Genomic DNA, 12,677 nt, shown 5'->3' with positions numbered 1-12,677 from the left:
TTTATGTGATGCAGTCTGCATAAGCAACCCTTACTCCCTTAGGCTCTCCCAAGACCTAGATGGACGGCCTAAGTACTGCTTAGGTCTAGCCAGGCGCCTAGGGTGCTTTTGAAAAAATTAAAACAAGTGACTCTGTTGACTAGGAGAACATTAAGTATATGAGATAAGATTACAGAAAGTGCTAGGCGGCCTAGGCATTGGACGTGACGCCTAGAGCCTAGGAGAGCCTAGGCGGTTTTCCTAGTTATTTTTTAATTAGAACAATTGATAGCAAATACCAATATTATTAAAAGCTTAGGCGCCAGATTGTCACCTAAGCGGATTTCTTTCTCTGTTTAAGTGGCGGAGGAGGAGGTTTTGCTGAAGGTCGGAGGAGGTAGAGAAGGCGTTCATAGTTGGAGGCTAGAGAGATTTGGAGAAGGTCGAAAGACGTGGAGACCGCGACGGAGGAAATCATGATCAAGGCTAAAGGGTGCAGTCCACGTAAGCAGCTTACGCTACTCTAGGCGCTCCCAAAACCTAGGAAGGACAACCTAGGTACGGCCTAGACACTAAACGCTAGATGGATGGCTTGGGTACCGCCTAGGCCTAGGCATACGCCTGAGCGGACTAGGCAGGGTTTTTTTAAAAACATTGATATGAGATGTGAGAGGAAGATGGCAAAACAGAAAGGAAGGCATGTGTTCAGTTTAGAATTGAGAGTTATCAAAATGGTATAATAGCCTCTAATATACAAAACACATGCCCTTCCACAAGTGTATATGTGTATACTTATACTAAATAAAAGGGGTAGTAATATCTGTTGTTGAATTTAATGTGCAGATGATGGCATATAACTCATGCTCGCCTAGACAGACCACGTAGGCTCTAAACTATATGGTTATTAAAACAATGCTAACTAGCATTGCACATAATCGTGCCTAATAAGAAATCTCATCTTTTTCAAATTTTCAGCTTCCACAACAATATCAGGTACAGTAATAACAATGACGAAGTATTTTATTCAAAATTTTGGATTCGGCAACATGAAACATTTTCTTTCATTTAGTTTGTTTTTCTTTCATTTAGCTTGTTAAGGATCAGTCTATTAATATAAGCACTACTATCACACCTTCCTAATTCCATGTTCTCTTTGGCTTACCTCTAGTCCTCATTGTTCGATTAACTAATAGTCTAATACTCAATCACTTTTAATTGGTGTGCTTATTTACACCTTTGCACATTAAAGAACCCATCTCAATTTGATTCTTATATTTCTTAATTCCTTGATTTTTCGATCCATAAAGCATTTTGTGGTCTTATAAACATCCTATATAGAAACTTTCCTCCAATTCCATGGGTATCTATTGTCGCATAAAACCGCAAAAGTATTCTCTACTTTAATCCCACTTTAATAGTATGGATAATTGATCAAAAGCAACCGCAAGGTACTTCTTGACCATTAATCTGTATTAAGTGTATGTGTCTTCTCACGATTTTGATAACACTACATTTTAACATTTCAAATTAACTTTTATGATCTTAAATGAATCCTTCATAATAAAGATCTCTCCAACTTTCTACTTCGGAAATTAACAGCATCATAATTTGTAGCCATGATGTCACTTGCACCATAATAGGTTACAGTGCATTCGTTTCTCCTTGCCCTTCTCCCAGTTATCACTCATTAACCTGCCCTTCAATGGCCAACCGCCGAATATACACAGTAATATCACTTATAACATAGAGGATATAACAAAGCATGGATCTACAAGAAGAAAACCCATCGTTAAAAATATGATACATCGCAGGGAAAACAACCAGAAATCTGACTACAACAACTAGAAAGCTGAACAGACATCTTCATGCAAAAGCATATTATACAATAATTTTATACAAATATGAAATAACTGTCAAATTGTTATGGTTAAATGAATACTATAAAATATTATTCTTTCACATAGTACATATGAATCCTAGCAGATTTAAACTGATTAGGCGTGTATATAAATAGTAAATACAAATATGGTAGAGAAATAAAATGGTGAGGAGAACTTCCTTAAAATACACAAAAGAGCCATGAGAATAAGACAGTCATCTGTAGCCTGAAGCGTATGACAGAACGCTTAGCTGCCAAAATTTATTAACGGCATAAACAACCTTGGCTTTTTTTGACAGAAAATACAGCTGCAAGTGTCAGTAGTCCAACCGGGTTTGTACTGTCTGTTTGGCTTGATAAATTGTAATTAGGAAAGATAAGTTCATTTACAATATGTAGGAAAAAGTTGCAGTAAATGTTACAACTAGTTTGAAGGCAGCAAAGGCTGCAACTTCTCAAAAGGAAATTAAAAATTAATTAATAAATACCACCTCACTGAATAACAGCTTTCTAATTCAAACCTAGAGAAAATCATGTAGTTTTTGCACTTTTATTGAAACGAACACTGTAGTTGCATTGGAAATACATTTCCATGACAAAATTGCAAATAATCCAAACAATGAATTTGTAGTTGAACTCCTGCAATGATGCATGCAACATTTGTTGTTGCAACATTTTTCGCAATTCATTTTTGTAGCAAACCAAACAACTCCTACAATTGGGAAACACCATTTCTCTACTACACTAAACTTTCAGATTATATCATAGTTATCAACCTATCATTAACAATCAACAAAAAATAACTATAGGTTCTAAGTGTGAGCTTAGTGCAGCGAAAGAGTAACCAAACTTATCCAAAGTACTTTTTCAATAATATTATAAATCCAGAATACAATATCAGTCTATCAGTCATCTAAAAGGATCGTAGTCTCATACTTATGGTTAATGTAACTAGGAGTTAGACTAAATGCAGAACAATCAACAGAATAATTTATCATGAAGACTATACAAAATCCGAGTAAACCCTAATGTGAACCCAGTTGCCAAGTAGGAATTGCTAGGACCATTAAAATGCCAATGGACGTAGAGAAAATCTAAAACATTATCCACCTCAAATTACAGTAACACTTGGATAATAACCAGATAAGCTGAGAATCTCCAAACTTCTCGTCAAATTTCATGAAAAATCTTCCACGTACTCTTAACTAAACAAGCAAATGAGCGTTCTCCTGAATCAATAAATCATCCATTAACAAAAGTCAATTATGTAGAAGCTTTTAAAAATAGTTAAATAGCTTTAAGAGAGTAACCTTCCAATGGAAATTAAAATATCAGAGGATATAACAATTCCAAGATCAAGGGTCTGCCAATTAAAGATTTGTTCTAAGAAAGGTTAACGCACAGACGAAAATCTTAAACTAAAACTTACTAATAATTAAAAACAAGTTTCTTTAATGATTATTATCAATCAATTATACAATGCAACAACAAAATTAGCAAGCAAAATATTAAGAACATAAAGCAATTTTCTTTCTGCTAATGTGACAACTTGATAGCTACATAATTACATACATGAATTATGTACATTTCGTGAAGTAAATTGCAGCCAAAAGAATAAAAATAGAAACAGAACCAAACAAACACTTAATCCGAAAGTGCATCAATAAGGCAAGAAACGAGTCAAAAGATAAAATCCAACAGCAAAATAATACCAAAACTCTTCCTTTTTTCTGCTAATCTCTCTCTTTACCTAGAATCAATAGCTTGTGATTGTCTAGGCTTTGAAACCTCACTGGATCCAGCATCGCCTCCGATCTGATTCCTCCTCAACCACTGCTGCTGAAATTGTTGCGGACTCTGCATCTGATTTCCCCTCTGAGAGAACTGCTGCTGCAGTTGATGCTGCTGATTAGGGTTTCGGCCATAGTAATTAGGGTTAGGGTTCGGGCTAGGGTTTGGGGGTCCATCGGCCCCTCGCCCGTTCCCGATTCCAGGAGGGTATCTCCCTCTCTGATTCATCCGATCTCAAGGAGACCTCAGAAGCTGCAGATTTGACGACGACGACGATGAATCGAATGGAAATTTGAAAGCCCTAGACGAAGTTCTCAGTAATTGGAGATCGCAAACTGCTTGAATTTTTTTTAATGAAATGTTTCGGGTTTTTTTAGGGTGAAAATGCGAAGAGGTGTTCTCTGTTTTGTTACCTTGTTGGGTGCATCCGAATTGGATTCAGACGGTGCGGTGGGCCCCACATAAGGCGTTATTTGGCCTCATGTGCGGGGTGGTTAGGTTCGGGTAAGATGGTTGTCGGTTTCTGAATCAAGTTGGAAGCATGAATGTGTGGCGGGTTCTTTACGTATTAGTCCCTTAATTTTTAATACTTTAAAATTAGCCCTTCAAATCATTAAAACTGCTATTACACCCCCCATTTCTTATGAGTTGTCTCCAAATTAGTCCCTCTCCTGGAGGTCCTTGTAAGTGATGTCAAATTAATTCTTGCAATCAAGAGCAAGCGAGCATATCATGAGTAAGATACAAAAAGGGTTAATTATAGAAAACCCTGCTGGATTTTTGAGGAGTTGTGCACCTTGTGTAGTTTAGGAGTTACTGTATATAATCTCTTAAACTTTTTTATTCTACTAAATCTTGTCTGAAATTTCTTATTTTCTATTCATATTAGCACCATCTATATCTATACTATTTATAAAAGAGAATACACATGTCAAAACTTTTTCATACCCATTTTTCCCTTTACAAATTACTTAATTCTAATTTTCTCCTCATCACAATAGTAAGCTTTAATTAGTGTCTTAGACCAATTACTTAATTCTAATTTTCTCCTCATCACAATAGTAAGCTTTAATTAGTGTCTTAGACTCTTAACCTTCCATAACTCATTAATTTAGTGTCTTAGACTCTTAACCTTCCATAACTCATTAATTAATGTGCTGAATACGAAAACTCACCAACCCATTTGGCTTGAATTTAAGTCTCCATCAAGTGACATGGCCAATTGAACTCCACGCATAATGCAAAAAATTCCTTCAGCTAATGTAGTCATTCACATTATCCACGATAGCCATAAGCTTTTAATGAAACTCCAAGGTTTTTCGTTTCCCGTTCGTTATCCTTATCATTATGCAACAACGCTTAAATTTTTATTGATTTCTATTGACTATATCTTTCATATCTCCCTCATTTCACCATCTCCGCTCTCATCTAAATTTCTCTCTCAACTCCACATTCTCCTCTGTCTTACTTCATCTTGGTCAATGCTTTGTTCTCCTCATTCTCAATATCTAACCAGCGTTAGCATCTTTCAAATTCAATCTCAATCCTATCATTTGTCGAAGGGGGTTATACAAGGAGAGAGCACTGGTATGAAATCCATTTCATAATTTGAGCTCTGTTATATTTCTTCGTCATCTGATCTCTTTGTACATATTGGTTAGTTTTGTTTGATTTCTATGGTTTTAGCTAATTAGATCTCTTCAAAGAGTGATGGCTAGAACTTGTTTTGATCTATTTCTTGTGATAAATTTATGTAGCAAGACGAAGTGCGCTCAATATCACACCGTCGAAAAAGAAGTCGGCCTAAAGCAAGGTGTGAGAGACATTTTCATCCACTTCGATCGAATTTGTTTTCTTTCTGCATTTTTATTAGATTTATTAAATTTATGTTATTCTTGGGCAAATTTTGACTTTACATTTTCCATGTGATGGATGTGTCTTGGATCTTAGTTTTTTTTGCAGGATCTTTCTCAGAGCTGAATATCTTTCACGTTTTTGTTAGTTTAGATCCTAGATCACATTTGTGCATTTATTATCTTAAAAAACATAACCTTCTAATATCATTGTGGATTTTAGACTTGAGGTTAAATTTTCTAAATTTATTTACTCTTTGTAAATCCTATTATGACCCAAGTTCAGTAGTCTTTTTAGGTGGCAATTTGGTACTACAACTGGTTATTCGTATTCTACTGCAAACAAGAGCATGGCTATTTTCTTGAAGCATAACAGCATGCATGATTACCTACTTGATCCAAAGAAGGTATGACCTCTCAGCCTCATAATAACGCTATGTGATATAAGGAACTTAGCTTAGATATTGTAATTAGTTTCGAATGTGCTTGAACTTGAATTGCACTGAGTGTCTAATATGGTTGGTCTCTTATCATTGCTTGATTATGTCAATTTTATTTATACTATTGATTGTGATACTAATTAAATTCAAAATTTTGAATTTTACAAACATAGTGGTTACTTTTGGAGGTCAAACTAAAATTTTTGTTGGAGGGGAAAACTAATATAGAATATAAGAAATATAAATATGCAAGTTTGAATGTTTTAATTACACATACAATGTCTATTTCAAATTGGACCTCATATTTTTTATATTTAACAAGTATAAATTCTTTTTATGCAAAACCAAGATTAGTGTTATCTACTAAATATGCTCATGTATAGATATTTTTCTAGAGCTTATATTACAATGTTAAGGAATTTAGTAGTGAGGATCTACCAAGTGAAAGAAAACCTTATTCACACACGCGCGCACACACACACACACACTACTTATAAAAGATGATATGAGTGACAAAACTTTTGATTGTTTTTTATTTAAAAATTTTAAATATAATGGTCATTCAAATATGATAAGAGTAAATATCCCCACATTTAGGGGCAATTTTTAATTTAACTTTGTCCTTTTCTATCTTTTGTTCTTCAAATAACTCCCACCTGACCGATGAGTAGTCTTGTAGGCTGATGGACTCACTGGGGCAAATTATTCTCAGTTTGTTAGTCTTCTCCATAACACTGTAAAACATATATATAATATAACTTGAAATACACATGCCACTTAAGATGGAAATAAATTCTATGTAACTATAATTAATCACATAATTCATACATGTGTTTTTGTGATCAAATGCATTTGAAACTCCATACCTATTTCATTATAATTAATCACATGGTTCATACATGGTTGGGCGTGGTAGCCTTTGACATTTTGTAGTGAAATTTGGATAGGATTGGAATGAAGGTGAAAGTAATTAGCTCATCAAACAGCAAGGAGAGGGAGGCTATTGAACACTTCCAGTGCTGATTCTTTCCTTGATAGCAGTAGTATTGAAGAAATATAGATATGAACAATATGGATAATTTGAATTTACTCTCTTACTTGATACTATGAGTTTAATTTGGATAGAGGAAATATTTGCAATATGAGAATCTAAGGTGACCTATAAAATGTTTCTAAATTGGGCAAAGTATTGCTTTTTTGATACATGTGTAAAATTTGCTAAAATAATATTGTAATTTCTGATTATGGACTCATTTGTAATTCTCTACTATATGCATATTTGAAAATGTTATCATTTATTTAATTCATATATTCTATTCTTTCCTGGATCCGACGAGCCAACCTAAAACATTTTACATTCTTTAACTCTCTTTAGAGAGAGATAGAACGCATGCATGGGTGTGAATTTTTAATCGCATGAATTTAGATTTCTAATCTCTAACTCTCTCTGAGATTTTGTGTTTGTTGATGGGATTTTTCTTTTTATATTGTGTCATTTTCAGGGAAAAGTAAAATATAAGAAAAAGATAGAGAAAAATAAGAGGGAAGAATGGTAAGCGCAAAGGCGAGTTTCAAGATCAGAGTAACTTGTCAAGAATTATGAATGTTTTTGTTAAAAAGGGTTTTAGTCTAATTTATTTAATTTTCTCTATAATTTTTTAATGATTCAGATCAAATAGACATATTTATTCTAAAATCATTGCAGACAAGAGAGGAAATGTGCAGTCAGTTATGCGAGTTGCTCAAGATATCTGAGGTACTGCCATTTGATCTTTTAGAATATAATGCTATGATCTAATATGATTTTACCTCCATTTTGGGGGAAGATTTTGATGTGAGTACTTAAATTAATTCATTTAAAATCTTCATATTTGTATCTTTTGATTCGCAAAGTGTAATGAAACATTCAGGCCTAGTTTTATCTTCTACACAAACATACATCAATGGACATGTTTTCCCAAAGGTTATAAAATTTCCCCAAAGTTATATAATTTCAGGTCTGACCTTTCTCAAGAAATATTTTGTATTTGATTGGTAGCATATTGCTTAATTTAAATAAATCATTATATTTCTAATGCTTTCATGTTCTGTAAATTTCCTATCACTTTTTTTGGGTTGAAGTTTCACATGTATTGAAACTTAAAGACATGCACAGTGGTGTTGACTTCATCATTGTCACATTATAGTGAGTTTTAATACAATGTGGCATCAACTTCATCCAATGCCTTGCTGAATAATTTTAAAGGTTACTCTCTGTTTAGTTAGAAAGAGCTTTGAATTGGACGTATTAAAGGTCAAACATGCATTTTCCTATTGTCTATGCTATTGTGTTTGTTGCGTGTACTCTATTTCTTTTGTTAATTATTGGTTCCGCTCCGAGTGTTTATTGAAGATATTTATGTCTACTGATAGTATTTGCCTCACTATTGACATCCTACTTGGGCATCTCATATTGTGGCAGAGTACAGATTAGGTTTATTTTCTGTGACAACCTTAAATATGATGCTCGCCAATTAGGACTTCAGGTAGCTTTTTAGCAAATGTGGAAAGGTTGACATGAGGTGAGTTAAATCCCCATAACTGATACTGGATTGGAGAACTTTTTGTACTTTTAATTGTTGAGCACTTTGTTCTGGCTATATTATTGACCTCTAAGCATTTATAGATATTAGACATGAAGCTTTGAGCGATGGTTTGCGCAAAAAATATGCATCTCTGGAGCATGTATTGAATTTATGGAATATTACGGGGCATCATCTGAAGATGCATTTCATAATTTATTCCTCCCTAAATACGAGGATGACCATCTTTGATTCACAAGACTACATGTTTGCCATCTTTGATTCACAAGACTACATGTTTGATTCCTAAAAATTTTGAGTTGCTTTCTATTTTGATCATTCTTTACTTTTTAACCTTGAACTCGGCGCATAGCTACTATTGCACGCGCAATGTCTATTTATGAAAACTATTAATATTAGTTGGAAAGATATGGATAATATTGTTCTATAATTGACAAAGATTACATAACCTTGAAGAATATGCATATGTAGAAATTCATACAGAAGCATAAATGGAATAAAATCACTCAGATACAAGTAAATATCTTAGAGGTATATTCATTTTGAAATTGAATAAAGAAATCTTAGATAGTGATTGTTAGAAAGTAAACATTGAGATGGATGATATTGAGTTTAATTAATAGGTAGTCATTTAAGTGTTAACTCAATCATTCTTCGTCTAATACTCTCTCTCTTTGGTGTAGATGAAAATTATGTTGAGGTCAGGAGAAATTAGCTCGCATGCGTGGGAATTGGCTAATTTTAAGATCGCTTTACGAATCTAACAATAAGATATTAATACTTCTTAATTAAGTATAGAGTCAATAAGATACTAATTTTTTTAATTAAGTCATCTTCCTCTACTCCAAGAAAACCATAAGAATGGCCTTTGTGAACTTCTTAAACACCATGAAGCGCCAGCTTCGTAGCGTATTGATGAGTATTGATACTTTCTTATTGCTAAGAAATTAGAGGTAATTTTGAAGGTGATGGCAGTCTTGGTGGCTCCATTTGGAGCTTGACAACAGATATAATTGCACATGACATAACAACACAATGTATGTCTATCATCAGATATAATTACATACTGAATTATTGCTAGAAGAGCATGGATAACGGTCTCGTGTTCACAGTATCATCTTCAAAAGTAGCATAGTCAATCATCAGTAGAAGTACATGGAACTATATTTGGTCACTTAATCACCCATTATAGGTGATATCATCGAGATTTGAATGTTTGGAGAAATATTAATTCTTACATCTTGCAAATAGGTTTTGGTATGAACTTAGTTGCAGTGGTGAATTCTTTTAAAGATTTTTTTATTTTTATTTTTAATTTTTTCCGTATTAATTATCAAGTTAAGAGAATAACATGTAGTTGATTAACTACAATTTGTTGATATGGTCATGTGAGTATAAATTTGTGACATATACAAGTAATTAGGAGAAATTAGCTCTTGTTGATAGATTTTTTCCCTCGCATCAATTTATAATTATAAACTTTTAAATTTGTTTAATTTGTCGATTCATTAACACACCCATATGTTGATTAACATGGTTGTTCTCTCAGAGAAAATCTTTAAAATAATAAGTGAGTACCTACTATTTCACTTTGACATCTCAAAGTTTACCAATTTTTAACTTTGAAACCCCCAAAGTACTTTTTTCAATATTTTGATATCCCACTGTTTTAATCGTATTTTAGTTTCATAACCCCAAAGTACTTTTTAACACTATGATATCCCAAGGTTTCTATCTCATTTAACTTTGATACCTACATCTAGATCTATTAGATTTTTTTTGTTAATTTTCTACTGCTGTTTTAGCAACTGGGCAAACTGAATCTAAATGTATCAGATGCTAAAGGCACCATACAAATTAAATAAAAGATCTAACACAACTTGGATAGGGTATCAGAGTGAAATATGATTGGAACTTTGGATATTAAAATGTTACATGAATACTTTGGGTATCGAAGTAAAATTGGATTCAAAGTTTGGGGTATCAAAGTGTTAAGAAATCCTTCAGCCTATTGAAGTAGAAAGATGTAAACTTTAGGATATCAAAGTGAAAATTATCATTTTCGTTTTAGCTCATCCTCTTATAATATTGCAAGTTTAAGGATTATTCCGTATTTAACAAGCAATTTTTCCTCTCTGCAAATGTATCCTCTAGCAATATTGTTTTCAAGGTTGATCTTTGAACTAGCATGTTTTTGTTTTTTCTTTCTTTGTATAGGTTGTGTAGCTTGAATGAGAAGCCCACTCTCATCTTAGGGATGTAATGTTAGTTCATTATGGATGTAGCTAACATTGAATAAATCTAAACCATATTTGTGTGTAGTTGCTTAATTTGTGTGTAGTTGCATAATTGTTTTTTTAGGTAAATGTTAGTTCATTGCGAGATTTTTGTTGTTTGATTTGTTTCTTTTTTTTTGTAGTTGTTGCATTTTTGGTGAATTTGCCCATTTATGTTTGTTTTCTGTGAAGATTGTGGTGAAGGCGATGCTGATAATAGACTCTTGTATAAGCATAATGCTTGTACTATTATTGTAGAGTTAATCTCTACTCTATGTGAAGTATAAGTGTGTGCTTCATAAAAATATTAATATTGATGTATGCAGCATTAGTTGACCTTCAGAGGTTTCCCCCCATAGAGTTCCTAACATGCATCACGTGCAACGCACGTTTTGCATACTAGTAAACTCAAACGTGTCACTAGGTAAGCACATTTCAAAAAGATAAAAAGAAAAAAAGAAAAAAGAAAAGACAAAATTTCTTTCTTAGCTCCAAAATATATGTTTTTATTAAAAAGAAAAAAAGAAAAAAGAAAAGACAAAATTTCTTTCTTAGCTCCAAAATATATGTTTTTATTAAAAAGAAAAAATAAGTAACTTTTTTAGACTAATGAGTTATTTTTCTTTTTTTTTGGCACATGCTTTCCACATTAGATCTAGAACCGATGATGCTAATTTAAGATTAAATGAGAAGTTTTCATGTGAAATTTACTAGATTGAAAAAAAATTAGGGGGACTATATACAATAACTCTTAAAGTTTAAGGGGAGTTTTGTGGAATAAAAAATTGAGCAGGTTTAGTTCAAATTCCCCAGTAGGGTTTCCTTGTAATTAACCCATAGAAGAATCAGGGACCTTGTAGCAATTTTAATGATCAAGGGACTAATTTAAAATATTGAAAATGTAAGGGTCTAATATCGGAAAGACTCTTTTCTCATTTGGGATTGAGCTGCCATTTGCCAGTGCCTTTATGGGCTTGGGCTGCTATCAACATGTGACGTATGGGCTTGTGTGGGTCATATCTTCGTATTAGCATTTCATGAAATTTTGACAAAAAGAATCTTACCTTTACCAGCACGAATCCTATCAAAACACCCCGCATACGTTCTCACAAGCTATTTGGCAATTGTCCCGGCTCATGTACGGTCGAGATATTCTGGCATAGTGTCACGCCCCAGAACAACGGGTCCTTTGGTGCGCGCAAGCCATGGGACTCAACAAGAGCAACTCGATGTTGGCTAAAGTTCACTGTAAAAATGCTAGCACTAGTTGTTATTGGATCTTGGGATTCTCTATTTAAACCACTAACATTTCTTCATATTAGTCTATGCGGGACTAAAGTAGAGGTGTCACAATCACCCCACCTTATAAAGACGACGTCCTCGTCATCACGACATGACAATTAGCACATCCTAGTATCACTGCCAAGCGATGTGGACTCTAGAGGTGGCTTCTACGGGCTCCAAATGTGGCTCCCACCGCATCCACACGGTGTAGCAGTTAGCCCTATATAACACTTAGCTCCACACTTCCGGCTGGTAACTGCTCTAATATCATTTGTCACGCCCCAGGCCCGTTGGCGCGCGCAAGCCGTGAGACCTAACAAGAGCAACTAGATGTTGGCTAAATTCCACTGTCAAAATACTAGCACTAGTTATTCTTAGGCCTTGGGCTTCTCTATTTAAGCCACTAATAATTTTTCACACTAGGCCATGTGGGACTAAAGTGGGGATGTCACACATAGAGCAATGTTTTGATAGGAACATTACTCTACCTTTACTATCACCGACAGATTCACAGTGGGGGCAATGGGGTCAATTGCCCCTATTGACCCCCACAAAATCAAATTTAGTATTTGGTTCAAGATTTTGTATTTGAC

General features: G+C 34.0%; 1 protein-coding gene across 1 annotated transcript in view; it reads right to left on the bottom strand.

The window, feature by feature from the left end:
- Positions 1 to 4,039, bottom strand: part of LOC109836911 (DEAD-box ATP-dependent RNA helicase 6-like) — a 15,499-nt gene extending 11,460 nt beyond the window's left edge. Inside the window, exon 1 of the mRNA XM_020404953.1 lies at positions 3,609 to 4,039. Within this exon, the coding sequence (XP_020260542.1) occupies positions 3,609 to 3,877 (269 nt within the window). The 5' untranslated portion in view covers positions 3,878 to 4,039. The remainder of the gene's footprint in view (positions 1 to 3,608) is intronic.

The sequence above is a fragment of the Asparagus officinalis genome, chromosome 4 (assembly GCF_001876935.1).
Source record: "Asparagus officinalis chromosome 4, Aspof.V1, whole genome shotgun sequence".
NCBI classification, from domain to species: Eukaryota; Viridiplantae; Streptophyta; class Magnoliopsida; order Asparagales; family Asparagaceae; genus Asparagus; species Asparagus officinalis.
This window is presented reverse-complemented; position numbering and strand designations above follow the sequence as displayed.